General features: G+C 44.0%; 1 protein-coding gene across 1 annotated transcript in view; it reads left to right on the plus strand.

Annotated features, from left to right (window-relative positions):
• Window positions 1–26,696, plus strand: part of ABCA4 (ATP binding cassette subfamily A member 4) — a 145,858-nt gene that overhangs the window by 72,266 nt on the left and 46,896 nt on the right. The window contains exons 16-24 of the mRNA XM_052637183.1: window positions 1,417–1,621; window positions 6,897–6,962; window positions 10,509–10,598; window positions 12,605–12,779; window positions 19,893–20,024; window positions 20,965–21,104; window positions 21,597–21,734; window positions 22,694–22,887; window positions 23,959–24,043. Of these exons, the coding sequence (XP_052493143.1) occupies window positions 1,417–1,621; window positions 6,897–6,962; window positions 10,509–10,598; window positions 12,605–12,779; window positions 19,893–20,024; window positions 20,965–21,104; window positions 21,597–21,734; window positions 22,694–22,887; window positions 23,959–24,043 (1,225 nt within the window). The remainder of the gene's footprint in view (window positions 1–1,416; window positions 1,622–6,896; window positions 6,963–10,508; window positions 10,599–12,604; window positions 12,780–19,892; window positions 20,025–20,964; window positions 21,105–21,596; window positions 21,735–22,693; window positions 22,888–23,958; window positions 24,044–26,696) is intronic.

Below are 26,696 nucleotides of genomic sequence, written 5' to 3' on the forward strand. Positions count from 1 at the left end.
GTCTTTGTCATGTTCTACGAAGGCACTCAGAGAAGGGTGCACAAATGAGCCAGTTGGGCGCTCTTCCCAGGAGAGGTCTCTAGAAATTGACTCTGGATTGCCTGAGAGACCTCTTCACAATGCCCAAACAACATGTTCTGTTTTGTTTTTTCTCTAATTGTTTTCAAATGATCTATGTCTACTCTCTCATTTACCAGACTAAATAGCTTCTAAGCCCTGTAGGATGCAAATTTCTTTGTCCTCCAAAATCTCCCTATCCATGGTTCTTTGTACAATGCAGTTGAGAAAGGACTGTCACCTGCATCTCACTGGGGAAAATTTAAGTTAAACTTGTTCTCATGACTCAAGCTTATTTGGCTCAAGTACTGCCAGGGCATCTGCCTTTTATTTCTCATGTTAAATAAGAATTAATTACTGTCGTTTATGGCACCTAATTTTCTTACGTGATCACAATGGGCAAGAAATTCTTATGACTCTGCCTGTTGGCAGAGCTGGGCTGTCTTGGTATACTGTGTAGACAGTTGGTACTTAGAAGCCACAACTAGTTCCTTGCATGTGTGGATCTACCAGGAAGCTATAGTTCTGGCTGCTCTGTGGACCAGGGCTGGGCTGAGATTTTTTTAATGGTTTTTGTGAAGATATAGCTAGGGAATCCCTTCCTTCTGCAGAGAGACACTCTGAACCCCACCTGTGTCCTGCAAACTAGAGGTTGGCCTCCTAGCAGAGCAAGTGGGAATAGCTCATCCCTCTGTATGTGTATATATGCTTTCTGCCATGCCAGGGAGCAACTGTGGGGATGTGGCTGGGGGACTTCCTCTTTAGACTTTCTGCATACCACCTATTCAGTTACTTGTGCTCTTCAAGGAGACTCTAAGAAAAAGATTTTCCCTAGTCTGGAAATGAGAAAAGGTGATAGTCATTATAAGCTGAGGATTTTGGGCCTAACATTGCTCAGGAGGTCATGAGACAATATCCTGTCTAGCCTTCTAGTCTGCTCTAAAACACTGATGACTTTATGGACACTTTTATTGGGATTCTCACAAAGCAGCTCGAGTTAGCTTCTTTATTGTGCCAAAAACTGAGATTTTATGGAAGAGGTAGGTAGAGGCAGGGAAAGGTAGGAAGATAAGCTTGAGGACCTTTGGTCCTTTGTTGTGTGGTCTTCCCTAGTGCACTACTGTGATCCATTGGACAGGTGAAAAGTGGCCAAGTAGGTATTGGGCAGGGGTCCCTGAGGCCTGAGTATTCCCAGAATTCTCTTCCTGTGGGAAGACTGCCTTAACCCCTCCCTGGAGTGGTCTTAGACCAGAATACATTATAGACCCTCCATTGGCCTTCCTCCCTACCTTGTGGGTTCTGTTGGGTTGGGTTAAAGATCCTCTGCTCATCTTTCACGCCTTCTTTGCCCCACTGCAGAGCCTGCTGTCTCCTGTGGCATTTGGGTTTGGCACTGAGTACCTGGCTCGTTTTGAAGAGCAAGGTGTGGGGCTGCAGTGGAGCAATATTGGGAATAGTCCCATGGAAGGGGATGAATTCAGTTTTCTGATGTCCATGAAGATGATGCTCCTTGATGCTGCTCTGTATGGCTTGCTTGCCTGGTATCTTGACCAGGTGTTTCCAGGTAAGGGTCCTCCTCCATAGGGTAAAGGTAACTATGTTCTTTAGTTACTCTGCCTTTTCACTCTAGTTTAAATCTTAATCAAATAGCCCATGCTTTTGGATTGGAAAAACTAATATTGTTCAAATGGCCATACTTCCCAAAGCAATCGACAGGTTTAATGTGATCCCTATTGAATTACTCCAGTATTCTGGCCTGGAGAATTCCATGGACTGTATAGTTCCATGGGGTCGCAAATAGTCAGACATGACTGGATGACTTTCACTTACTCACTCACTCACTATCAAATTACTCAAGATATTTTTCACAGAACTAGAACAAATAATCCTAAAATTTATATGGAACCATGAAAGACTCGAAATTACCAAAGTAATCCTGAGGAAAAAGAACAAAGCTGGAAGCATAACCTCCCAGACTTCAGACAATACTACAAAACTATAGGAATCCAAACAGCATGGTATTGGAGCAAAAACAGACAAATGGATCAATGAAACAGAATAGAGAACCCATAAGTAAGTCCACACACCTACACCCAATTAATCTTTGATAAAGGAGGTAAGGATATACAATAGAGAAAATACAGTCTCTTTAGCAAGTGGTATTGGGAAAGCTGGACAGCTACATGTAAATCAATGAAATTAGAACACACCCTCACACTGTACATAAAAATAAACTCAAAGTGGTTTAAAGACTTAAAATATAAGATGTGATACCATAAAACTCCTAGAAAGGGATATAGACAAAACACTCTTGAACATAAATTATAGGAATGTTTTCCCAGGTCAGTCTCCCAAGGCAAAAGAAATAAAAGCAAAGATAAACAAATGGAACATAATCAAACTTCTTAGATTTTGCACAGCAAAAAAGGCATAAAGCAAAAAGACAGTCTGTGGACTGGAAGAAAATGATTGCAAACAATGCATTAGGCAAGGGATTAATTTCCAAAACATATGGACAGCTTACACAACTCAACAGCAAAAAAAAAAAAAAAAAAATCTAAAAATGGGCAGAAGATATTTATTCTAAGAAGAATAGACATTTATTCAAAGAAGACATACAGATGATCAATGAGCTCATGAAAAGATGTTCAACACTGTTAATTATTAAAGAAATGCAAATCAAAAATATAGTGAGGTACTAGTCAGAATTCTAAAGCAGAGACATTACTTTGCCAACAAAGTCCATTTAGTCAAGGCTATGGTTTTTCCAGTGGTCATGTATGGATGTGAGAGTTGGACTGTGAAGAAAGCTGAATGTGGAAGAATTGATGCTTTTGAACTGTGGTGTTGGAGAAGACTCTTAAGAGTCCCTTGGACTGCAAGGAGATCCAACCAGTCCATTCTAAAGGAGATCAGTCCTGGCTGTTCTTTGGAAGGACTGATGCTAAAGCTGAAACTCCAATACTTTGGCTACCTCATGCCAAGAGGTGACTCATTGGAAAATACTCTAATGTTGGGAAGGATTAGGGGCAGGAGGAGAAGGGGACGACAGAGGATGAGATGGCTGGATGGCATTACCAACTTGATGGACATGAGTTTGGGTGAACTCCGGGAGTTGGTGATGGACAGGGAGGCCTGGCGTTCTGCAGTTCATGGGGTTGCAAAGAGTCGGACATGACTGAGCGACTGAACTGAACTGAGTCAGAATGGCCATCATTAATAAGTCTACAAATAACAAATGCTAGAGAGGGTGTGGAGAAAAGAGAACCCTCCTATACTATGGGTGGGAATGTAAATTGATACAGCCACTATGGAAGGTAGTCTGGAGGTTCCTTAAAAAACTAAAAATAGAGCTGCCATATAATTCATCAATCTCATTCCTGGGCATATAGCCAGAGAAAACTGTAATTTGAAAAGATACATGCACCCGAATATTCAAAGCAGCACTATATATAATAGCCAAGGAATAGAAGCAAACTATATGTCCATTGACAGAGGAATGGATAAAGAATATATATACAATGGAATACTACTGAGCCATAAAAAGAATGAAATAATGCCATTTGCAGTGATGTGAGTGCACCTAGATATTGTCAAACTGAGTGAAGTCAGATACAGAAAGACAAATGTCTCATGATATCACTTATATGTGGAATGTAAAAACATGGTGCAAATGTTTTGTTATTTACAAAAGAGAAATAGACTCACAGACATAGAAAAGAAACTTATAGGGACTTTCCTGATGGTCGAGGAACTAAGAATTTGCACTCCCAATGCAGGGGGCCTGGGTTCAATCCCTGGTCTAGGAACCAGATCCCACACGCCACAACTAAAAAAATAGATCCTGCATCCCACATGTTACAATGAAGACTGAAGATCCTGCATGCCACAACTAAGACCTAGAGCAGCAAAATTAATAAACAGAAATAAATAAATATTTTTAAAAAGAAGAAAAAAGAAAATGAACTTCTGGTTACTAAAGGTGATAGCAGGGTGGGGGGTTTGTGATTAACATATACACAATACTATATATAATGTAGATAAACAACAGAGACCTGTTGTACAGCACAGGGAACTATATTCAATATCTTATAACAACCTATAATGGGAAAGGATCTAAAAAAAGAATATAAATATAGGTATGGTGTACAGCAGAGTGATTCTACCAAAACTAACACAACACTTTATATCAAGTATACTTCAATTTTTTCAAAATCTTATTCTTTCTGAAGTCTTTCAGCTTGAACTCTCAGAACCCATATTTAAATCTTAAATCCAGGAACCAAAAATCCATCAATGAGTGCTTGACTCACCTTTAGAAACAGATTCCGAATATGATCCCTTGTCACCACCTCTACACAACCTTCTCGATCCAAGCCTCCTTCTTCCATCATCATCTCTTACAAGTCTCTCCTCCACACTGTGTTCAGAGAGATCCTTTCAGAACCTAGGTCAGGTGGTGTCAATCCTCTGTTCAAATTCTTCGGAAGATGTCAGTGTAAGAAGATGCTGCACTCACCTTCCCTCATAGAGAACTGAGTCTTCAGCTTCATATGGAACCATTTCCTCTTTTAAAAAAACTTAAAGTCTGGCTGAGTGATAACTACACATCAGGCAAAGCAGGTAGGGGAGTCTAAGACACAGCTTCACCATAACCCCCACCCTTGGCACAGTGATCCACAACCAGGAGGGATCTCAGAACCCAACACCCATTTGCTACTTGTATTCATCATAATATTGGAAGTCCTAGCCACAGCAATAAGACAAGAAAAAGAAAAACATCCACATCAGAAAAGAGGTACATTTATACATGGTAACATTTGTAGATGACATTATTTTATGTATAGAAATAAAGACCCCATCCAAAAAAAAAAAAAAAACTGTTAGAACTAATTTAAAAATTCAGTAAAATTTTAGGATACAAATTCCATACACAAAAATCTCTGAGCACCAAAGAATTGATGCTTCTGAACTGTGGTGTTGGAGAAGACTCTCAAGAGTCTTATACTGCAAGGAGATCAAACCAGTCCATCCTAAAGGAAATCAGTCCTAAATATTCATTAGAAGGGCTGATGCTTAAGCTGAAGCTCCAATACTTTGGCCACCTGATGCGAAGAACTGGTTCACTGGAAAAGACCCTGATGCTGGGAGGGATTGGGAGCAGGAGGAGAAGGGAACAACAGAGGATGAGATGGTTGTATGGTATCACTGACTCAATGGACATGAGTTTGAGCAAGCTCCGGGAGTTGGTGATGGACAGAGAAGCCTGGTGTGCTGCAGTCCATGGGGTTACAAAGAGTTGGACATGACTGAGCAACTGAACTGAACTGATGAATAACAAGGGCACTTCTATCATTCAGGAAACTCCAAAGGTTTTAAGAGCTCTGTACCAGGAACTGTGGACAAAGATCAAGTATTATTTTGTATTCTACACACACCTCAATATATCTCTTTTGGGGGAAGAGAGAGTCAAGGGACATAATTCAACCTTATAACAGTGGATTCAAAGAAATATCCTTGACTTTCTCAGCCTCCATTTTTTCCATCTCACTGGGCCATGAGAGAGGAATAATAAGTGAAAATTAATTAGATTGAAAATAAAATTTGTGTATATTTCAAGAGCTTTCATTTAGCCAAGCTAAAGCTTTAATATGTTCAGCCACTATGTACTAAGCAGCACCAATGTATTAGGCTCAGTAGCACAGGTACTCAGAAAAGAAGGAGTGGAAAAAACTGACCCAAGCCTGTCCTTGAGGGATTACAGTCTAGTATTGGCCATAAGGCACAGGGTAACTATTAAATAAGCAAAGATAATATTCTCACAAAATCAACATTTATAGGCAGCAAGCTAAGGGAACTGGACTAGAAACTTCGTAGTTTATTCTTTGAAACTCAGGTGGATCAAGTAGGATGATATGGTTAACATTAGTGGTGTTGGGCTTCCCTGGTGGCTCAATGATGAAGACTTTACCTGCCAATGTAGGAGACTCAGGTTTGATCCCTGGTCCAGGAAGATCCCACATACCATACAGCAACTAAATCCATGTGCCAAAACTATTGAGCCTTTGCTCTAGAGCCTGGGAACTGAAATTACTGAGCCCACACACTGCAACTACTGAAGGCTGAGTGCTCTGGAGCCTGTGTTTTGCAACAAGAGAAGCCACCACAATGAGAAGCCCATGCACCACAATAGAGAGTGGCCCCCACTCACTGCAACTAGAGAAAGCCCATGCAGCAGTAAAGAGCCAGCACAGCCAAGAATAATTTGTTAATTTTTTTAAAAAAGGATCAGTGGTATTAGAACCAGACTACCAATGTTGGAATTCTTACACCTCTATTAAATTAGCTGTGACATTGGGTATAAGCTTCAAATTCAGTGTGCCTTAATTTCCTTATCCACAAAAATAGTAATACTACCTATCCCTTTGTGTTGTTTTGGGGATTAAATTATTTAGCACATTGAAGGGGCTCACAGTTATGTTTGACACAGAAAGAACATTCAACAAATGTTAGTAATTATCATCACTATTATTATCTGGAACTGTTGAAAAAAGCATGCTTAAATTCTTTAATTAAATGGTTTCTTGGAAAACTAATGTTAGCTAAGATCATCAGTCTTAGTGTTGCTGATTTCACCCCCGAAACAGGACCTTTTGAATTGAAGCATATTAGAAGACGTAGTCTTAGAGGAAGCATGTGGATAGCCATGTAATGCTTATGAACTATAAATATATATAGTTACAACCTGAGGTTCAGGTAGATAAATTCTAGATCTTATAGAACTATGGTAAGATTGAACTACTTAGGCTTTTTCTCTTTATTTGCCTATCTATCTTTAGGGGACTATGGAACCCCACTTCCTTGGTACTTCCTTCTTCAAGAGTCTTACTGGCTAGGTGGTGAAGGTGAGTTGTTTAAAATTTTTTTTTTATTAAGAAAGAAAAACACATGTTTGAAATTAACTCCTTTGGCTCTGTATTAGATATGTGTGCATAGTAGAGGTGGTTCTTACATGAAGTGTGAGATTCCTGATTAGTTAGCTATCTGCTGGGGGCTCTGTTCCTTAGTGCGTAATCACGGCCTCTGGGAGCCTCTATTTTGTGAGTGACTGGACCAGGGTGTGGAGAAGGCAATGGCACCCCACTCCAGTACTCTTGCCTGGAAAATCCCATGGACAGAGGAGCCTGGTGGGCTGCAGTCCATGAGGTCGCTAAGAGTCGGACATGACTGAGTGACTTCACTTTCACTTTTCACTTTCATGCATTGGAGAAGGAAATGGCAACCCACTCCAGTGTTCTTGCCTGGAGAATCCCAGGGACGGGGGAGCTTGGTGGGCTGCCACCTATGGGGTCACGCAGAGTCGGACACAACTGAAGTGACTTAGCAGCAGCAGCAGCAGGACCAGGGTGATGGCTGAGCATTGATAAGCCCTTGCATCCTGGTTGTGCCCAGTGGATTAAAGTGCACGCTTAAAAGAAAGCCAGACCACTTGAGGGTGCAAACGAGGTTTGCAACTTCTCAATTTAAAGCAAACAGATCTATAGAATCTGGAGAAGAAGTTGTGGTATATATACACAGTGAAATGTTACTCAGCTATTAAAAAGAACACATTTGAGTCTGTTCTAATGAGGTGGATGAAACAGGAGCCTATTATACAGAGTGAAGTAAGTCAGAAAGAAAAACACCAATACAGTATATTAACACATATATATGGAATTTAGAAAGATGATAATGACGACCTTATGTACAAGACAGCAAAAGAGACACAGATATAAAGAACAGACTTTTGGACTCTGTGGGAGAAGGCAAGGGTGGAATTATTTGAGAGAATAGCTTTGAAACATGTATATTACCATATGTCAAATAGATGACCAGTTCAAGTTCAATGCATGAAACAGGGCACTCAAAGCTGGTACGCTAGGACAACCCAGAGGGATGGGATGGGGAAGGAGGTAGGAGGGGGGTTCAGGACCAGGGGACACATGTACACCCATGGCTGATTCAGATCAATGTATGGCAAAAGCTGCTGCAATATTGTAAAGTAATTAGCCTCCAATTAAAATAAATAATTAAGAAGACAATAAAGCAGACAGATCTAGAGAATCACAGAGGAATCCATCTTCTGCTGTGTCCCCTTGTGTGGTTTTTTAGTCCTCTCCACTTTTTCAAATATAAATAAATTTATTTTCCCAAAGCAATAAGTTTATTTTCCTGAGGCTGGGGCAGACTCCCAGATTCCCTTAGTATTGGTCTTTCTTGTGACTGGGAAAGAGGGTTAAAAGGACATTTGCCCAGAGTGCATCACAGATAAAATTTACCTTTCTTCCTGAACAGGACAGAGTTCTAGAAGTGGCGGGTAGAGAGGGGAGCTTCGGACTATGGACTCCTGGAGGGATGAGGAGATAGAGAGATTCCAGAGCTGAGAGCTGGGGCCCCCCTGGAGCTAGGAAGTCTCTGGAAGCAAAGGAGATGCTGTTTGTTCCTTACCTACTTGCTCTTTACTTTGTATTATTGGGCCTGGGCCAGGATTTAGCCTTTAAGCACTAAGATAGATGTTTGTTTTCTCTAGGGGATTAGTCTAGGACCTTTAAAAGGTTTGCAGTGGGGGGTGCCTTTTTTTTTAATGATTCAAACAAACCGCATTTCAACAGCTCAGTGTTTTTTGTTTTCTTTTCCCCCCATTATGTTGCCTTGTCTGTCTTTCTTGTCTATCTAGTAAACTTTTAAATTTCTAGTATAATAAAGTTATAACCTATCATAAATGGGAATTTTCAACACACGAGTCTGTTCCTGAAATGTTTCTAATTTCACTGAGTATCAGGACTTTGTGGGCATGTTTTTCCTTCTATAATCTCAACAGATATGCTGCCTCTAAAAAGAAAAATCTTAAGACAAATGTGCTCCTTCAAAAATGAGTCACATGTATTTTTGCCAACAGAAGCTAAATATTTTTCACCTGTCTCACAAGCTAGACTGAAATAGATTCCTAAATTTTTCTAAAATTAGAAAACAGCTGAGTTTTTCCACCTAATCCGCTCCTTTCACAGATGAAGACATGGAGCCCAAGAGACATCTAATGTCTAACCCAGTTCCTGTTGGCCATTTTGGACAAAATCTGGAATTGGGACATGCATTTCCTGGCAAGGAACTCACTCCAGTGACTAGGAGAAAATTTCCTCCTGCTCTTTTATTATTATACATTTATTGCAGTATGATGGCTAGTAAAGTGATCAAAGGGATTGTGGGCAATAGATTTAAAAGTCCTTCAGGAAACAGAAGTACCAGCCGGGGCCGGTCCCTGACCAGGGCCCAGTACATGCCAGTCCACCACACAGCCTGCAGTCCACAGACAGCAGTGTGGACGGAAGAGGCCTTGGCTGGCTGCAGTGTTAGAACATCACCCTGCTCGTGGACGTGCACCTGTAGCCAGAGCCTTTAGATGCTTGGCGACGATGGTTTCCTCCCGCCTCTGCTTTCTTCGCTAGCTGGCTTGTGCTTCTGCTTCTCTCCCCCTTTCAGGATGTTGTGATGTCCTTTTTCTCCAGTTAATGAATTTATTTTTTGTGTTGGAGAATAGTTGCTCCCCAGTGCTGTGTTAGTTTCTAAGTACAGCAAAGCAAATCAGCCACATGTGCATATGTATCCCCTCTTCCTTGGATCTCCTTCCCATTTAGATCACCACAGAGCATTGAGTAGAGTTCCCTGTGCTGTGTAATGTGTTCTCATTAGTTATCTATTTTGTCCTTTGAAACCAAATGTAAAGTTTACAAAGAGTGCCTCTGTGAGGGCTAGGGGTATGGGTGTTGTGTGTGTCAGAGTATGTGTGAATGTGAGAATATGTGCATGAGTGTTTACACCACAATTTGTGCAAGCCTGTCCAATAGCCAGGCTCAGCTCTGGTGTTAATCCCCAAATACTTGAATGCCCATAAAAGTATTGATAGATTTCTCAGGAAACCAATGTCTCAGTCTGCCTGCCCATCATATCAGCTTGAACGGATTTTTACTGAAGATTCACCGTGACTTTGGCATGTTTTGGATTGGAGTGAAAAGTACCATTAGTGAGCTGAAAAAAAAAAAAAATCCATTTAAAAGTCAATCCTAGTTTTAATTTTTTTTTTTTTAATCACAATTTCTGACATTGTGCGCTCCACCTGAGGATAAGTGAAACTCCTAGTACAAAACTCCCTCTGCGCTTACCAACGGTTGCCAAATCAGACCTCTGGGAGGCAACCCCTCTCCCCAGACCCTGTGGGAACTTCACAGCCTCACAGGTCAGAGGTTGGCAGAGCCCTCCCCGGGGCTGGTTCTGGCAATGTCGACCTGGCCTTCTGAGGGAACTGTGCTTTCCAGCTATGGTAGGAAACTCTGCTCCCCTCTTCTTCTCGTTTCCTGTCTTTCCTGATTCTCAGCCTTCACCAGGAGAGTAACAGTAGCTTCTGGTTTGTGTAGGGTGTTCAACCAGAGAAGAAAGAGCCTGGGAAAAGACAGAACCCATAACAGAGGAAATGGAGGACCCAGAACACCCAGAAGGAATAAATGGTAAAAAAACAAAAAACCCTCAATAAAGAATGCAGAACAGAGGCAAGAGAAGGTTCAGAATACTGCAAAGGGCAAGAGCAGAACACCTTATGTGTGGGGTGGAATGGAACCCAGGAAGCTGACTTTCTTGACAGGGGTTAAACCTGATACCTTCTCTAGGGTCCAGCTGTCCATGTGTGGAATGAATGGTCCAGCCAGACATTAACACATATTTCCTGGAGAAAGCAAATCCCAAGTATATGGTGTTTTTGTGCCCTTGTTTAGGCAAACCCCCAGTGAATTGCACAAATGTGCTGACTTCCGAGGATTTAGCAAGAACAATAACTTGGGTCACTGGGACTTCAAGCGGATATGAGCTATAAGGAAAGACAAAAATAAATGCTCCTGTGCACAGGGGGAAAGAATCTAGAGGAGCTGACTACACTTCATTTGTGATTTACAAATCTAGAGGTCCATTCATTCAAGCCATCAAAAGCCTTTCCTGACCTTGGAAGTTACTTAATAATTCCTCAGCTCATAGACCAAGTTTGCAAGTGTTCTCTTGGCCTTTACCTCCCTTGCCTTCCCTCTTGAACCAGTTCTGTCCCGGTTCCCCCACCCCCATCATGTTCTTCATTCCTCAAGCATATGGATTTCTCTAGAATTTCTCTGTGGATTCTGAAATGCTCCGCTATCGTCACCCCGGGTGCAGAGAGGCAGCATGGCCTCTGGACTTCACTTGATGTTGCAGAAGGTCCAGCCTCTGTGTGTCTGATGCACCCCAGGTGCCATTTCACAAAGCTGAGGTTGGAGACCTGTGATTCCTGCAGTTTCCAGTCAGCAGAACCTTTGGGAAGACCCTCCTCCCAGAGCAGAATTCTAAGACCAAAGTCAGGGGGTGGGGGTCCAGTCTGACCTCAACTGTCAACAAGGCCAGCGGAGGCAAAGAGAGAAGAAGCATTAGGATTTCCCCCTCCCCGCTTTCTTTGGCAGGGGAGTAAGTGCTCAGAATTACAATATTAAGGTGACAAATTAAGTAACACATATAAATGAAAAGTGTTAGTCACTCAGTCATGTCTGGCTCTTTGTGACCCCATGGACTATAGCCCATCAGGCTCCTCTGCCCATGGAATTTTCCAGGCAAGAACATTGGAGTGGGTAGCCATTCCCTTCTCCAGGGGATGTTCCCAACCCAGGGATGCAACCCAGGTCTCCTGCACTGCAGGCAGATTCTTTACCATCTGAGCTACCAAGGAAGCCCCATCACTGTATTGTGGGAACTAAAGCAGGAAGAGACTCGAAGCCAGGGAGACGTGGACACCAAGTGGACCTCATACTGGAGGGGAGTATGGAGTTTAAAAGTGGAGGGACAGAGTTGGAGGGACAGAGTTGGAGGGACAGTGGTGAGAACAAGTGGACTGTCCTACCCTAACTGGAGAAACTGGAGCGCTAAAAAGCAAGTAGTCAGCTTTAGTAGAGTTGACTCAAAGATGTGAGCCAAGGTGACTAGGAGAATGGACATAAGATAGTCTGAAGAAAAACACTGTTTGGAAAAGAGAATGAGGAGCCTGAGCTGTCCCAAGAAATTCCTGAGGAAATCCCCTGTAGACTGTCAGAAATGAGGGCCTGGGACTGAAGGCTGAGCTTAGGGCTAACTCTCCATACAGACAATGAGCACATCTGCATTCAAATCCCAACTCTGCCACTCATAAACCATGCGACCTTGATTGGACTCTTGATATCTCTTTAGGTTTCCTCATCTGTAGAAATGGTACGGTAATATCTGTTCCCCTAAGACTGTTTTAAGGGTAAAATGAGGAAATCTATATAAAGCACTTCAAACAGTGCTTGGGACAGAGTAACAGCTCAACAAATGTTAGACACTATTATTACCATTATTATTGTGTAGTCACTGTTATAAAGTTATAGTTAAAGCCGTAGGTACAAAAGACAATGGTTTCAACATGGAACCTTGGATAGTGTGTACATGAAAGCATTGTTACGTCATGTTCATTTTTTCCAACAAGGCTGCTTCTTTGAACGTGAGCTTCCAGGCTTGGTTCCCGGAGTATGTGTGAAGAATCTGGTAAAGATATTTGAGCCCTATGGCAGGCCAGCCGTGGACCGTCTTAACATTACCTTCTACGAAAGTCAGATTACCGCATTCCTCGGTCACAATGGAGCAGGGAAAACCACCACCTTGTGAGTCTTTGATCATTTTCTGGCTCTCTTCCTCTATTAGCTTCAGTCTATTCTTTCTCACTCCAGGGCTTCCCTGGTGGCTCAGGTAAAGAGGCTGCCTGCAGTGTGGGAGACCCAAGTTCAATCCCTGGGTCAGGAAGATCTCCTGAAGAAGAAAATGGCAGCCCACTCCAATATTCCTGCCTGCAGAATCCCATGGACAGAGGAGCCTGGCAGGCTACAGTCCAATGGGTCGCAAAGAGTCGGACACAATTGAGCAACTTCACATTCTTTCCCACAGAAGTTTAGTGAGAAAAATTTGTTCTATATGTGTGTCCCAGGAAGGTGTAAAGTGTACTGCAGTTTTCGAAGCTTGCTCACATTAATCATTTTATTAGATCACGAAGTTGGAGAGAGAGGTGGAGTAGTAAGTTCATTGCCTCCTTGGTGCCAGGGATGGGGACATCCAGAGAGCTGAAGTGACTTTCCAAGGAAGCTAAGTTGTGGTGGTTCCATGGGCGCAAGAACCGGATCGTCCTTGTGTTTGATGCTGTGAGCTGGTCCCCCTATCCCCAACATCCCCAGCGTTTCTATCATGATGGTGGTGATAAAGTCATGACCACTACCATCACATGCCCTTCATCTGTAGATCATTGTGTGTGCTTGCGTGCTAAGTCATTTCGGTTCAGTTCAGTCACTCAGTCGTGTCTGACTCTTTGCAACCCCATGGACTGCAGCACACCAGGCTTCCCTGTTCATCACCAACTCCTGGAGCTTGCTCAAACTCACGTCCATAGAGTTGGTGATGCCATCCAACCATCTCATCTTCTGTTGTCCCCTTCTCCTCCTGCCTTCAATCTTTCCCAGCATCAGGGTCTTTTCCAATGAGTCAGTTCTTCACATCAGGTGGCCAAAGTATTGGAGTTTCATCTTCAGCATCAGTTTTTCCAATGAATATTCAGGACTGATTTCGTTTGGATGGACTGGTTTGATCTCCTTGCAGTCCAAGGGACTCTCAAGAGTCTTCTCCAATACCACAGTTCAAAAGCATCAATTCTTTTGCGCTCAGCTTTCTTTATAGTCCAATTTTCACATCCATACATGACTACTGGAAAAACCATAGCTTTGACTAGACAGACCTTTGTTGGCAGAGTAATGTCTCTGCTTTTTAATATGCTATCTAGGTTGATCATAGCTTTTCTTCCAAGGAGCAAGAGTCTTTTAATTTCATGGCGGCAGTCACTATCTGCAGTGATTTTGGAGCCCCCCAAAATAAAGCCTCTCACTGTTTCCATTGTTTCCCCATCTATTTGCCATGAAGTAATGGGATCAGATGCCATGATCTTAGTTTTCTGAATATTGAGTTTTAGGCCAACTTTTTCACTTTCCTCTTCATTTTCTTCAAGAGGCTCTTTAGTTCTTCTTCGCTTTCTTCCATAAAGGTGTTGTCCTTTGCATATCTGAGGTTATTGACATTTCTCCCAGGAATCTTGATTCTAGCTTGTGCTTCATCCAGCCTGGCATTTCACATGATGTTCTCTGCATATAAGTTAAATAAGCAGGGTGACAATATACAGCCTTGATGTACTCCTTTCCCGATTTGGTACCAGTCTGTTGTTCCATGTCCAGTTCTGTTACCTCTTGACCTGCATACAGATTTCTCGGGAGGCAGGTCAGGTGGTCTGGTATTCCCATCTCTTTCAGAATTTTCCACAGTTTGTTGTAATCCACACAGTCAAAGGCTTTGTAATCCACAGTCAAAATCAATAAAGCAGAAATAGATGTTTTTCTGAAACTCTCTTGCTTTTTCAATGATCCAGAGAATGTTGGCAATTTGATCTCTGGTTCCTCTGCCTTTTCTAAATCCAGCTTGAACATCTGGACATTCACGGTTCACGTACTGTTGAATCCTGGCTTGGAGAATTTTGAGCATTACTTTGCTAGCGTGTGAGATGAGTGCAATTGTGCAGTAGTTTGAACATTCTCTGGCATTGCATTTCTTTGGGATTGGAATGAAAACTGACCTTTTCCAGTCCTGTGGCCACTGCTGAGTTTTCCATATTTGCTAGCACATTGAGTGCAGCACTTTCACAGCATCATCTTTTAGGATTTGAAATAGCTCAACTGGGATTGCATCACCTCAACTAGCTTTGTTTGTAGTAATGCTTCCTAACACTCACTTGACTTTGCATTCCAGTGATCATGCCACTGTGGTTATCTGGGTCATGAAGATCTTTTTTATACAGTTCTTCTGTGTATTCTTGCCACCTCTTCTTAATATCTTCTGCTTCTCTTAGGTCCATACCATTTCTGTCCTTTATTGTACCCATTTTTGCATGAAAATGTTCCCTTGGTATCTAATTTTCTTGAGGAGATCTCTAATCTTTCCCATTCTATTGTTTCCCTCTATTTCTTTGCATTGATCAATGAGGAAGGCTTTCTTATCTCTCCTTGCTATTCTTTGGAAATCTGCATTCAAATGGGTATATCTTTCCTTTTCTCCTTTGCCTTTAGCTTCTGTTGTCTTCTCAGCTATTTGTTAGGCCTCCTCAGACAACCATTTTGCCTTTTTGCATTTCATTTTCTTGAGGATGGTCTTGATCACTGCCTCCTGTACAATGTCACAAACCTCTATCCATAGTTGTTCAGACACTCTGTCTATCAGATCTAATCCCTTGAATCGATTTGTCACTTCCACTGTATAATAATAAGGGATTTGATTTAGATACTTTGGCCCCCTCATGCGAAGAGTTGACTCATTGGAAAAGACTCTGATGCTGGGAGGAATTGGGGGCAGGAGGAGAAGAGGACGACAGAGGATGAGATGGCTGGATGGCATCACGGACTCAATGGACGTGAGTCTGAGTGAACTCCGGGAGATGGTGATGGACAGGGAGGCCTGGTGTGCTGCAATTCATGGGGTCGCACAGAGTCGGACATGACTGAGCGACTGAACTGAACTGAACTGAATACCTGAATGGTCTAGTGCTTTTCCCCACTTTCTTCAATTTGAGTCTGAATTTGGCAATAAGAAGTTCATGATCTGAGCCACAGTCAGCTCCTGGTCTTGTTTTTGCTGACTGTATAGAGCTTCTCCATCTTTGGCTGCAAAGAATATAATCAATTTGATTTCAGTATTGACCATCTGGTGATGTCCATGTGTAGAGCCTCCTCTTGTGTTGTTGGAAGAATGTGTTTGCTACGACCAGTGTGTTCTCTTGGCAAAACTCCGTTAGCCTTTGACCTGCTTCATTTTGTACTCCAAGGCCAAATTTATCTGTTACTCCAGGTATCTCTTGACTTCCTACTTTTGCATTCCAGTCCCCTATAATAAAAAAGGACATCTTTTGGGGTGTTAGTTTTAGAAGATCGTGTAGGTCTTCATAGAACTGTTCAACTTCAGCATTGCTGGCTGGGACACACACTTGGATTACTCTGATATTGAATGGTTTGCCTTTGAAATGAATAGAGATTATTCTGTTGTTTTTGAGATTGCATCCAAGTACTGCATTTTGGACTCTTTTGTTGACTATGATGGCTACTCCATTTCTTCTAAGGGATTCTTGCCCACAGTAGATATAATGGTCATCTGAGTTAAATTCACCCATTCCAGTCCATTTTAGTTCACTGATTCCTAAAATGTCAGTCTTCACTCTTGCCATCTCCTGTTTGACCAGTTCCAATTTGCCTTGATTCATGGACCTAACATTCCAGGTTCCTATGCAATATTGCTCTTTACAGCATTGGACTTTACTTCCATCACCAGTCACATCCACAACAGGGTGTTGTTTTTGTTTAGGATCTATCTCTTCATTCTTTCTGGAGTTATTTCTCCACTGATCTCCCATAGCATATTGGGCACCTACTGACCTGGGGAGTTCATCTTTCAGTGTCCTCTCTTTTTGCCTCTTCATGCTGTTCATGGGGTTCTCAAGGCCAGAATACTGAATTGGTTTGCCATTCTCTTCTCCAGTGGACCATGTTTTGTCAGAATTCTCCACCACGACCTTTCCATCTCAGGTGGCCCTACATGGCATGGCTCATAGTTTCATTGAGTTAGACAAGGCTGTGGTTCATGTGATCAGTTAGTTTTCTGTGATTGTGGTTTTCAGTCTGTCTGCCCTCTGATGGAGAAGGATAAGAGGCTTATGGAAGTTTCCTGATGGTAGAGACTGACTGAGGGGGAAACTGGGTCTTGTTTGATGGGCAGGGCCATGCTCAGCAATCTTTAATCCAATTGTCTGTTGAGGACTATGTTCCCTCCCTGTTGTTTCACCTGAGGCCAAACTATGGTGGGGGTATTGAAGGTAATGGCAATCTTCTTCAAAAGGTCCCATGCAAGCACTGCTACACTCAGTGCCCCCTACCCTGCAACAGGCCACCGTTGACCCATGCCTCTGCTGGAAACTCCCAGACACTCATGGGCAAGTCTGGGTCAGTCTCTTGTAGGGTCACTGCTCCTTTCTCCTGGGTCCTGGTGCACACAAGTTTCTGTTTGTGCCCTCCAGGAGTCTGTTTCCCCAGTCCTGTGTAAGTTCTGGTGGCTCTATGGTGGGGTTAATGGTGACCTCCTCCAAGAGGGTTTATGCCATACCCAGATCTTCTGACCCAGAGCCCCTTCCCCCTGCGGCAGGCCAGTGCTCACCTGTACCTTTGCAAGAGACACTCAGACACAGTTCTGGCTCAGTCTCTGTGGGGTCTCTGGGACCTAGTGCACACAAGGTTTTTTTGAGCCCTCTGAGAATCTCTGCCAGTAAGGGGTTTGATTCTAAACGTGATTTCGTCCCTCCTACCATCTTACTGGTGCTGCTCCTTTGCCCTTGGATGTGGGGTATCTTTTTTTGGTGGGATCCAACATTCTCCAGTCAACGGTTGTTCAGCAGCGAGTTGTAGTTTTGGAGTTCTCACAAGAGAAGATGAGCGCACGTCCTTCTACTCTGCCATCTTATGCCACCAGATTTTTCTCTGTCAGTCATTAAGAAATATCCCTCATGGGTTCTCAGTGACTCTTCTGAGAAAAATATTTCCCAGTCCCATTAGAGGCTAAGTTACAGCATCAACTTCTCCACACAGGGATGATGTGCCCATCCACGTGCAAACCAAGGCAATGATGGAGGGGATTCCTTACATCTGGTTTCCATGCTCTTCTGATAGATGGCTACCCTCTGAATGCCTTAGTCATTTCAGTTGTGTCCAAGTCTGTGTGACCCTATGGAATGTAGCCTCCTAGGCTCTTTGCCCATGGGATTCTCCAGGCAAGACTACTGGAGTGGGTTGCCATGCTCTTCTCCAGGGGATCTTCCAACCCAGGAATCAAACCCACATCTGTTAAGTCTCCTGCATTGACAGGTGGGTTCTTAACCACTAGCATTACCTGAGAAGCCTGTAGAGCACTACTTACTTTCAAAGAGCATTCCTTTTCCTACCTATGAGGGTTGGTGGTAGCTCTGGAGAAAAAGATACATAAAGAATGCTCACTTACAGCCAGAGATCCCTCTGCATCTCAGCCATCACAGCTCCTGGTGCTGCAGTGAAAGTGTTCTTGCTTGGTCATGTCCGACTCTTTGCAACCCCATAGACTATAGCCCACCAGGCCCATCTGCCCATGGGATTCTCCAGGTAAGAATACTGGAGCAGGTAGTCATTCCAGTCTCCAGGGGATCTTCTTGACCAAGGGGATCAAACCCTGGTCTCCCACATGACAGGAAGATTCTTTACTGTCTGAGCCACCAGAAAGCCCGTCACTCTAGGGGCTCAGTTAAAGGTATTCAGCACATGGGTCCAAGTTTTGTCTGATGTCACCATCACAAAGGGCAAGGTCTTGGTGAGAAGCCCAAGCATTAACATGTGTTTGTTAATTAACTGATTGAACCCAGGTCTGGGAATTATCACCACAACAATTTCGGATCCAAAATAATAAAAAGGTGAGCAACTGAAAACCAAGTTCAGGGAAGATGAAGGCTCTTCATGGAGTCCTCAGCTCAGGACACTCCCCTGGCTTTTCTAAGGGATCCAGGCGCCATCTGCATAAAGAGAACACGGCCATCTAAGGTTCCCCAAGGAACAGCAGGGGCGGCCCTTTCAAGGGGCAGGGAAGCCATGTGAATGCACTCATCAAGTCCTGTGGCTTTTTGCGGAGCCCCAGGAAGGAACAGCCGTGTACACCCTGCGTTGGAATGTTCTCTGAGGGCGGGTTCAGTACCAATGGAATGTGGGGCTGGTGCCATTCCACTTGGTTCTGTTTCCCTCTAGTGGTTGATCAACAGACAAGTTCAGAGAGTCTGAGATTGTATCTGACTCAGGGACAAAGCTGGGAGGAGCAGCACTGACGCATCTCATTTCTCTCCTTGTTAACTAATGTGGTCAGAGGACCCCAAACCCAAGTATATTACTTCATGCATGAGAAACACAACATTGCCTGGGGCTGGAACACAATGCTTAATAAAAGTAGTATAACATTTTTGACTCTTCCTTTATGAAAGCACTTCCTTTATAAAGCTCTGTTCTAAGCACTTTAGAGGTAATAATTGTATTTAATCCTCACAAAATACCCCATGAAGTGAGAGTCATCATTTCCCATTTCACAAAAATAAGTTAACAGTGCTGTTGGGCTTTTTCTTACTTTGGATCGAAAATTGTTCTGAGAATTCCCAGGCCTGGGTTCAATCAACTAATTAACAAATACATGTTGAATGCTTGGGCTTCTCACCAAGACCTAGCACTTTGTGGTGGTGACATCAGGCAAAACATAGACCCATGTGCTGAATACCATTAACTGAGCCCCCACAGCACGAGGAGCTGTGATGGCTGAGTCGGGGAGAGATCCCTGGCTATAAGCGAGCATTCTGCAGCTGGAAATCCCAGAGGCCCATTGGCACCTGCCTGTGAGCACTAGGGCATAAGAGAAGCACAGAAGGAAGGCAGATGTACTCACCCTCCTGGGGGTCTTGAGTACACACTAGTGCTAAGCCCTGTCTGGGAAACTGTTGGTTCCTGCCACTAGTGATGGTTTGGGTGAAACTGAGAGGCATGGGTAGAATTACTGAGAGTCCTCATTGACCCTGGGGTGGAGGCTGCTGTCCTAAGGTGTTCCTAAAGGCCAAGCTCTCTGCCACTGATTCCTGCTTTTGGCAGGTCCATCGTGACTGGTCTGCTGCCACCGACATCCGGGACTGTGCTTGTTGGGGGAAAGGACATTGAAACCAACCTGGATGCTATCCGGCAGAGCCTTGGCATGTGTCCACAGCACAACATCCTGTTCCACCAGTAAGCAGAACAGGAACCGGGACCCTCCCGGTGCCCTAACCTCACCTTGCCCTCCCCTAACATGTTCTCTAGAGCACAGCTGAGGGGTGCTGGCTCTGGGGCCAGAGGCCATACTCTTCAGCGGCTTCACCCACATTTGGGGTCCTTTGTCCTGCTGGCACTGAGAAGGTCCCTCAGAACATGAGACTGTTTCTCTCATGCTCAGTGCTGAGGTCTTCCTGCTCAGGAGACTGGCACTGCCTTCTCTCTGCCAGGGTGGCTGGTCCTGGGGCCCCTTGCTCAGAACTTGCCAGAAGTTGCTCTCAGGGACCACAGGGGGACGCACAGAGGGGACCATGGCTCCTGTTTTCCTCTTCAGCCAGGCATTAAAAACACTTTTGAGGAAGTTTTTCAGTTGCTTTTTTCCCAAACTTTTCTTATATAAAAAATTATATACAGTCACTGAATAAAGGAAGGAGGGATCACAGGAAGGAAGGCAATATAGATTGAAACTAAAAATCACCTGTAACTTCACCATCCATAGGAAACCACTGTTAACACTTTGATATATAATTTTGCAAAGCTTTCTCTTATGCATGTATAGCTATACATATATTTGGAATTATAAAAGAGAATAAAACTCTGCTTACCATTTAGTAACCTGTTATTTTAATGCTTTTTTAAACCTAAGATATCATGAAAATTTTTTCATGCCGTTATGTATTCTTCTATAAAATAATTTTTAATGTATACATACTATTCCATTGTATAATGTGCTATTTAAGCTGTCAGATATTTTGGTAGGATCAGTATTTTGTCTCATTTTTCTGTTATGAACAACAACATGATGAGCGTCATAATTGCTAAATCTCTGTGCTCATCTTTAATTATCTCTATAAGGTAAATTGTTACAAGTGGAAACGCTGAGCACATTGTGTTTCTCACTGCCCCATCCCCATAGCCTCACCGTGGCTGAACACATCCTGTTCTACGCGCAGCTGAAAGGGAGGTCCTGGGACGAGGCCCAGCTGGAGATGGAAGCCATGCTGGAGGACACAGGCCTCCACCACAAAAGGAACGAAGAGGCTCAGGATCTATCAGGTGCTTGGTATTGGAAAAAGGGCTTCAGATGGTCAATCCGTGGGTTCCCAGTGCACAGAGCCTTGTATATATGTGTGTGTGTGTGTGTGTGTGTGTGTGTGTGTGTGTGTATTCTTAGACTTGTAACAGGAGAGCTCCTAAGGGTTGGAATAATCTATAAAGTTATTCTGAGCATCTAAGAGAAACCCACCTCTGGATTATTTTCTACATAGAACACTATCCTGCAGCAGCCTGGGCTCTATGTGCTCTGAGGTTTATGTGTTTGAACTAAAAATGTGAGAACAGTCTTCACATGGTCTGATCCTGGGAGGCAGGGATTTTCTGTTGTGCATTATAAGGCCTGAACCACTTAGGGTTCCAAACACTGTGGACATCTAAGGAGGCAGCTTGAAGCTGCTGCTAGATCTAAGGTACCTTCCTTATGTGGCCAGCCCTGGGCCGTTCCTTCACATCGTCCACAGCTCCCGTGACCCCACCACCTTGTCTCTCTAGGTGGCGTGCAGAGGAAGCTGTCCGTGGCCATTGCCTTCGTGGGAGATGCCAAGGTGGTGGTTCTGGATGAGCCCACCTCTGGGGTGGACCCCTACTCACGTCGCTCAATCTGGGACCTGCTCCTGAAGTATCGCTCAGGTAATGGCCACTGCACATCACCTGTGCTCTTGCTGAGGCTGAATGTGTGCAATCCACTCTCTCACACCTGGCATCTTGCAGCTCAGTGTAGTAACAGCCACGACTACCCTCAGATGTGGCACTATCACTGGCTTGGGGAGTCTAAGTTCCAAGTGAAGCCTCCTGAGGTTTTTTTACCCAAATATAAGCAGGGAATTACTGATGAAGCAGCCTACTTCCCAAAATGCTCTAGAAAGTTCTCCCAACCCAAAACCCTTCTGCCTGGAACAATGGGAGCAGCTGTAAGTAAAATTCCCCCTTGACAAAGGGACCCGAATTATCTACGAAAACCAGGTGTGAGGGTGACGAGCCTATATTCAGTGTTGTGGATGGAAGTATCTCAATGGGACGGTCCCTCCTCTGTCATGGCACCTGAAACCAGATGCACAGACCCAGACAAGACAGCAAGCAGAGCCATCATAAAAGCGACAGCGTGATCTAATCCTGTGGTGTATTTGCCTTCCTGGAATCCTCATTACCATTTTATTTTAAGGACATCTCTATCTAGTATGAAAGAATGTAAGTGTGAGAGTGTGTGTGTGTGTGTGTGTGTGTGTGTGTGTGTGTGTTCTTTGCAGAGATGATAAATGTAGCACTTAATGACCCAGAGAATATACTATAGAACTCAATAGATACTGACTGACAGTAATAAATACGTCCCATACGTGGTGGTTTATTTGCATCAGGCCCTATGCTAAGGAAGAAATACTCTATAAAATAGTGCTTTACAATATGCAGGATGCTATAAAATGGTACCTATTGGTATTTTTTATTCTAATATTCTAGACTGTATTGCAGAATACTTGTTTTTATTTATTAACTCCCAGTTTTGCAACCCATGGAATATGGAGTTTGCTATACACCTTCTCCCATCCATACCCAGGCCTGCCTGGTAATTCCCCTGACCCCTGCCTCTGCAGGCAGAACCATCATCATGTCCACCCACCACATGGATGAGGCCGACATCCTCGGGGACCGCATCGCCATCATATCCCAGGGACGGCTCTACTGCTCTGGAACCCCACTGTTCCTGAAGAACTGCTTTGGCACAGGCTTCTACTTAACCTTGGTGCGCAAGATGAAGACTATTCAGAGCCAAAGAAGAGGCTGCGAGGTTTGTGTCTGTCCAGGGGAAAAGCCTGTCCTGGGTGAGAAGGAACGTCATTCCAGACACTTCTACCCAAATCAGACTCCAGCCAGCAGAACTGACCTCTTTGTTTCTGGAACCATTTGTAGATTTTGATAAGAGAACATTCTGAACTCTCCTACAGAAATGCTTTAACCAACTAGCTTAAAAGACCTGAAATTATTACAGGCCAGAATCCTAAACTACACACGTGGTTTCATGCAACATAGAGGGAGGGAATGACTTATTCTGCAAGGTTACACTGTTTAAAGGACAGTAGTTATTCAAGCTTCCTTTTTTCATTGAAACATTTATGTTAGCTAATTAAACCCAAATTTCATTGGCAAATGAAAGCTAACAAAAAGCTTCCCTAGTAACTATAACCTAGAAATGTTGATATGAATAAAATGCCAACTAGCAGAGACCACCTCAGCGTGTCAAAAATCCCAGGTCCAAGTGTGGGCTTCAAGGTGAACAGACTGTCGCCTTAAGCAAATTCCTTAATTCCTCATTGTTGTTGGGTTTTTTCCACATAGAAAGTGCAGCTGATAATTGCCACTCTGCTTCCCGGGGATGTGGTGAAGATAAATGAGATAAAGTATGATAAATGTGCTTTGGGCTCCTAAAAAGGCACTGCTCACCTTCCAGTTGTCCTGTCATGCTTGTTTTTATTGTATTACAGTATTATTTATGCCTTCAGCCTGTAGTTTAGGTGTCTGGCTGCTTCTGGGTTTTCCAGTCCTGGGTAGATTTCCACAGCCCACTGTGCATCCCCGGAGAGGGAGAAGCAAAAGTCCCGCACGGGCTGGCCTACAGCTGTCACATAAGTGATGACAAGCCAAAGGAATCCTTCAGTGTTCTCTTGGTGCCTGATCCACACACTCGCAGAACAAAATCAGACAGCCACACCCTGAAACGTTCAGATGAAGTAATAGATTAAAACAGTGAAGAAAAATGTGTTGACCACACTTGGTGCGAGACACAAAGCATGGCGGTAACTGCAGTGGGCAGGGGACATCAGGGGGCGCTGTAGGAATGACTGCCGTCCATCTGTTGTAGGGGACCTGCAGCTGTGCGTCTAAGGGCTTCTCTGTCAGGTGTCCAGCCTGTGCTGAGCTGATGACTCCAGAACAAGTCTTGGACGGTAAGGACTCAAGCAGGCTGTACCTTGGTCCTGGTCTGGCAATCATCTCTGGGTCTTGCTGGTGTGTCCAGCTGTCGAGCATTTCAATGGGAGCAAAGAGAACTCTCTGTGTGCTTCTCAAGCTCACGGTCAAGCAGTTGCTCATCTTCTTCTTTGAGTTTTTGTCTCCTCCTCCATTCCCAAAGACAGTTGAAGTCTTGGCCTTACAGGCCCTCTCCCTTTAATGAGGAACCCAGTCTTTGTTTACTCCTCGCCCTTCCCCATACTAAGCCTGCATTTCTGGGGTCCCCCTGCCTGGATCCAAGCCACTTTCCCCAGTATCAGGAGAGCAGGTCTTCCAAAGGTGCCAGCTGGAGCCCTATGAGCCTCGGCGATGCACAGCCCTCACAGTGAACTTCTCCAGAGAGTCAGGTTGCATGGTGTAGATGCCAAATCTGTGGGTTAATGCATAGCCCTGTTACACTCCCAGATTTTCTCTCAGTTGCCTAATTTTGAGTGATTCTCCCTTGGATTAGATACAGTGTGTTAAACCTTGTAAGGGGTACCTCCAAAGCAACTTAGCAGCAGCAGCAGCAGCCACCTCCAGAAAGATGCAAAACAGAGACTCTCACTGTGGAAGCATTTCTGATACAGGACCTGACTTCCTGGCCCCAGAGTGCTTGTCAACAGCTCTTTCTATTCTCCAAGCTCTTTCTATTCTCTGCTAATGCCTGCCTCTCATCCTTTCCTGTTTGGGGGTGGTGGGGAGGGGCCTGGGTGGGAGAGAAGGGAGGGGGAGTGGTTGTCCTCACAATTGGAATACCATATTTCCCATATTCCTAAGTAGGAACAAAACTAAAACTATGTGCTGATCCAAGTTAATGAAGGGGAAAGTATTTGCTTATTAAAGAAAAGACAAAGTTTCCTAAGCACAAATATTTCTCTAACTAAAATCTGAAACAAGAAAGCAAGGCAGTATTTATGCACTATGCGTAAAAGCTGAGGGGAAATGCCCAGGGCTGCATCATATTTACTCTCTCACCCTCTCTGGCACTGACAGAACCTGTGATGAACACGAACATATCTTCTTAGAACATTTCTGTGTCTTTTTCCTAGTCTGCCTTGCTGTAGGCCCCTCCCTGCTTTCCAGATAATTTTTTTGAAATGAATATGTTTAATTACTGGGGCTTTCCAGGTGGCGCTAGTGGTAAAGAACGTGCCTGCCAAAGCAGGAAACATAAGAGGCATGGGTTGGATCCCTCGATTGGGAAGATCCCCTGGAGGAGGGCATGGCAACCCACTCAAGTATTCTTGCGTGGAGAATCTCATGGACAGAGGAGCCTGGCAGGCTATCGTCCATGGGGTTGCAAAGAGTCAAACACAACTGAAGTGAAACACACACACACACACCAAAGTCAATATGCAAACAGAGCCTGCTGGGTGGGGTAAATTTTTTAACTATTACTTTATTTCTAAATAAAGGTTTATTTTCTTTGAATAGAAGAGGGATGCTGTGAATAGTGGGAAGCACAGTAAGTTGTTATGCCCCAAATAAGAGAAGGAAGATAATTTCAGTTCCCATTAGCTCCTTGAGAGGCTTTCCACTCATACAGACTCGCAAACCACACACACTGGCAGACCCCCTTGCCAGATGCTGAAAGCCCTGCCACCCTAAAGGACCACTTCTGGAAAGGCTGACACACACATCTAAGACACAATTCCTGGGAATCCAGCAGCTTCAGGTTCGATTTCCTTCCTCAGAGAACAATGAACGTGACCCCGGAGAGCGGTCAGGGCAGAGCTGCTTCCTCTCACGAGGAGCCCTCTAGCCCCTGCATGAAGTCATCTGGAACTGTAGACAATTGAGTCTCATTTGCATGTTTGACATAAAACAAGCCTTCTAGTCCGGCTAGGCAGAAGGATTTGGGTTGAAAGCCACAAAATCCCTCCGCATGAGTCATTTCTGAAACAAAGAAAAAAGAGAACTCACTGGGTGATCCTGACTCTGAGAGTGTTACTCACAAAACACCCAAGACCTAGGCTCTGGGCGCCCAGAATCTCTTCCCCTTTGACCTGCTTCTCAGAACAGTATGCTAGGGAACTATCTCTTTAAATGCATGCTAATTAGATTTTTAACAAGTTCTTTAATTTGTTTAATTTGGGGCCATCCCCTGCAGCATGTGGGATATTACTCCCTGACCAGGATTCAGACCTGTGCCCCCTGTGTTAGAAGGCAGAGTCTTAACTACTGGACTGCTGGGGAAATCTCTAGATTTTTAATTTTAAAGTAACATATGCTCATGCATAATATTCAATTCTGATCGCATGAGTATATCAGGTAAATACCTGATACTGGATGCTTCCCTTTACCCCATGCTGTGCTTTCTGCACTCCATCCCCTGGTCCTTCTTCACAGTGTCTCAATTTCCTTCTGCATTTCCTGTGAGCTGGGACTTTTTGTTTATTTGAGGAAGCAGATGCAACTCCGAGGGAAGTGGCGCAGTCCTCCAAAACGTTGGGCCAGGCCTGGGGGTGTGATGTAGGAAGTGGGGTTCTCATCTGGTTTGGTCACCAGGCCCAGGTCTACTTCTTGGTCAAGTCCCATATACCTTGGGGCTTCCCAGGTGGCATTAGTGGTAAAGAATCTGCCTGCCAACACGGGAGACATAAAAGA

This window comes from Budorcas taxicolor, chromosome 3, assembly GCF_023091745.1.
Source record: "Budorcas taxicolor isolate Tak-1 chromosome 3, Takin1.1, whole genome shotgun sequence".
Classification (NCBI taxonomy): domain Eukaryota; kingdom Metazoa; phylum Chordata; class Mammalia; order Artiodactyla; family Bovidae; genus Budorcas; species Budorcas taxicolor.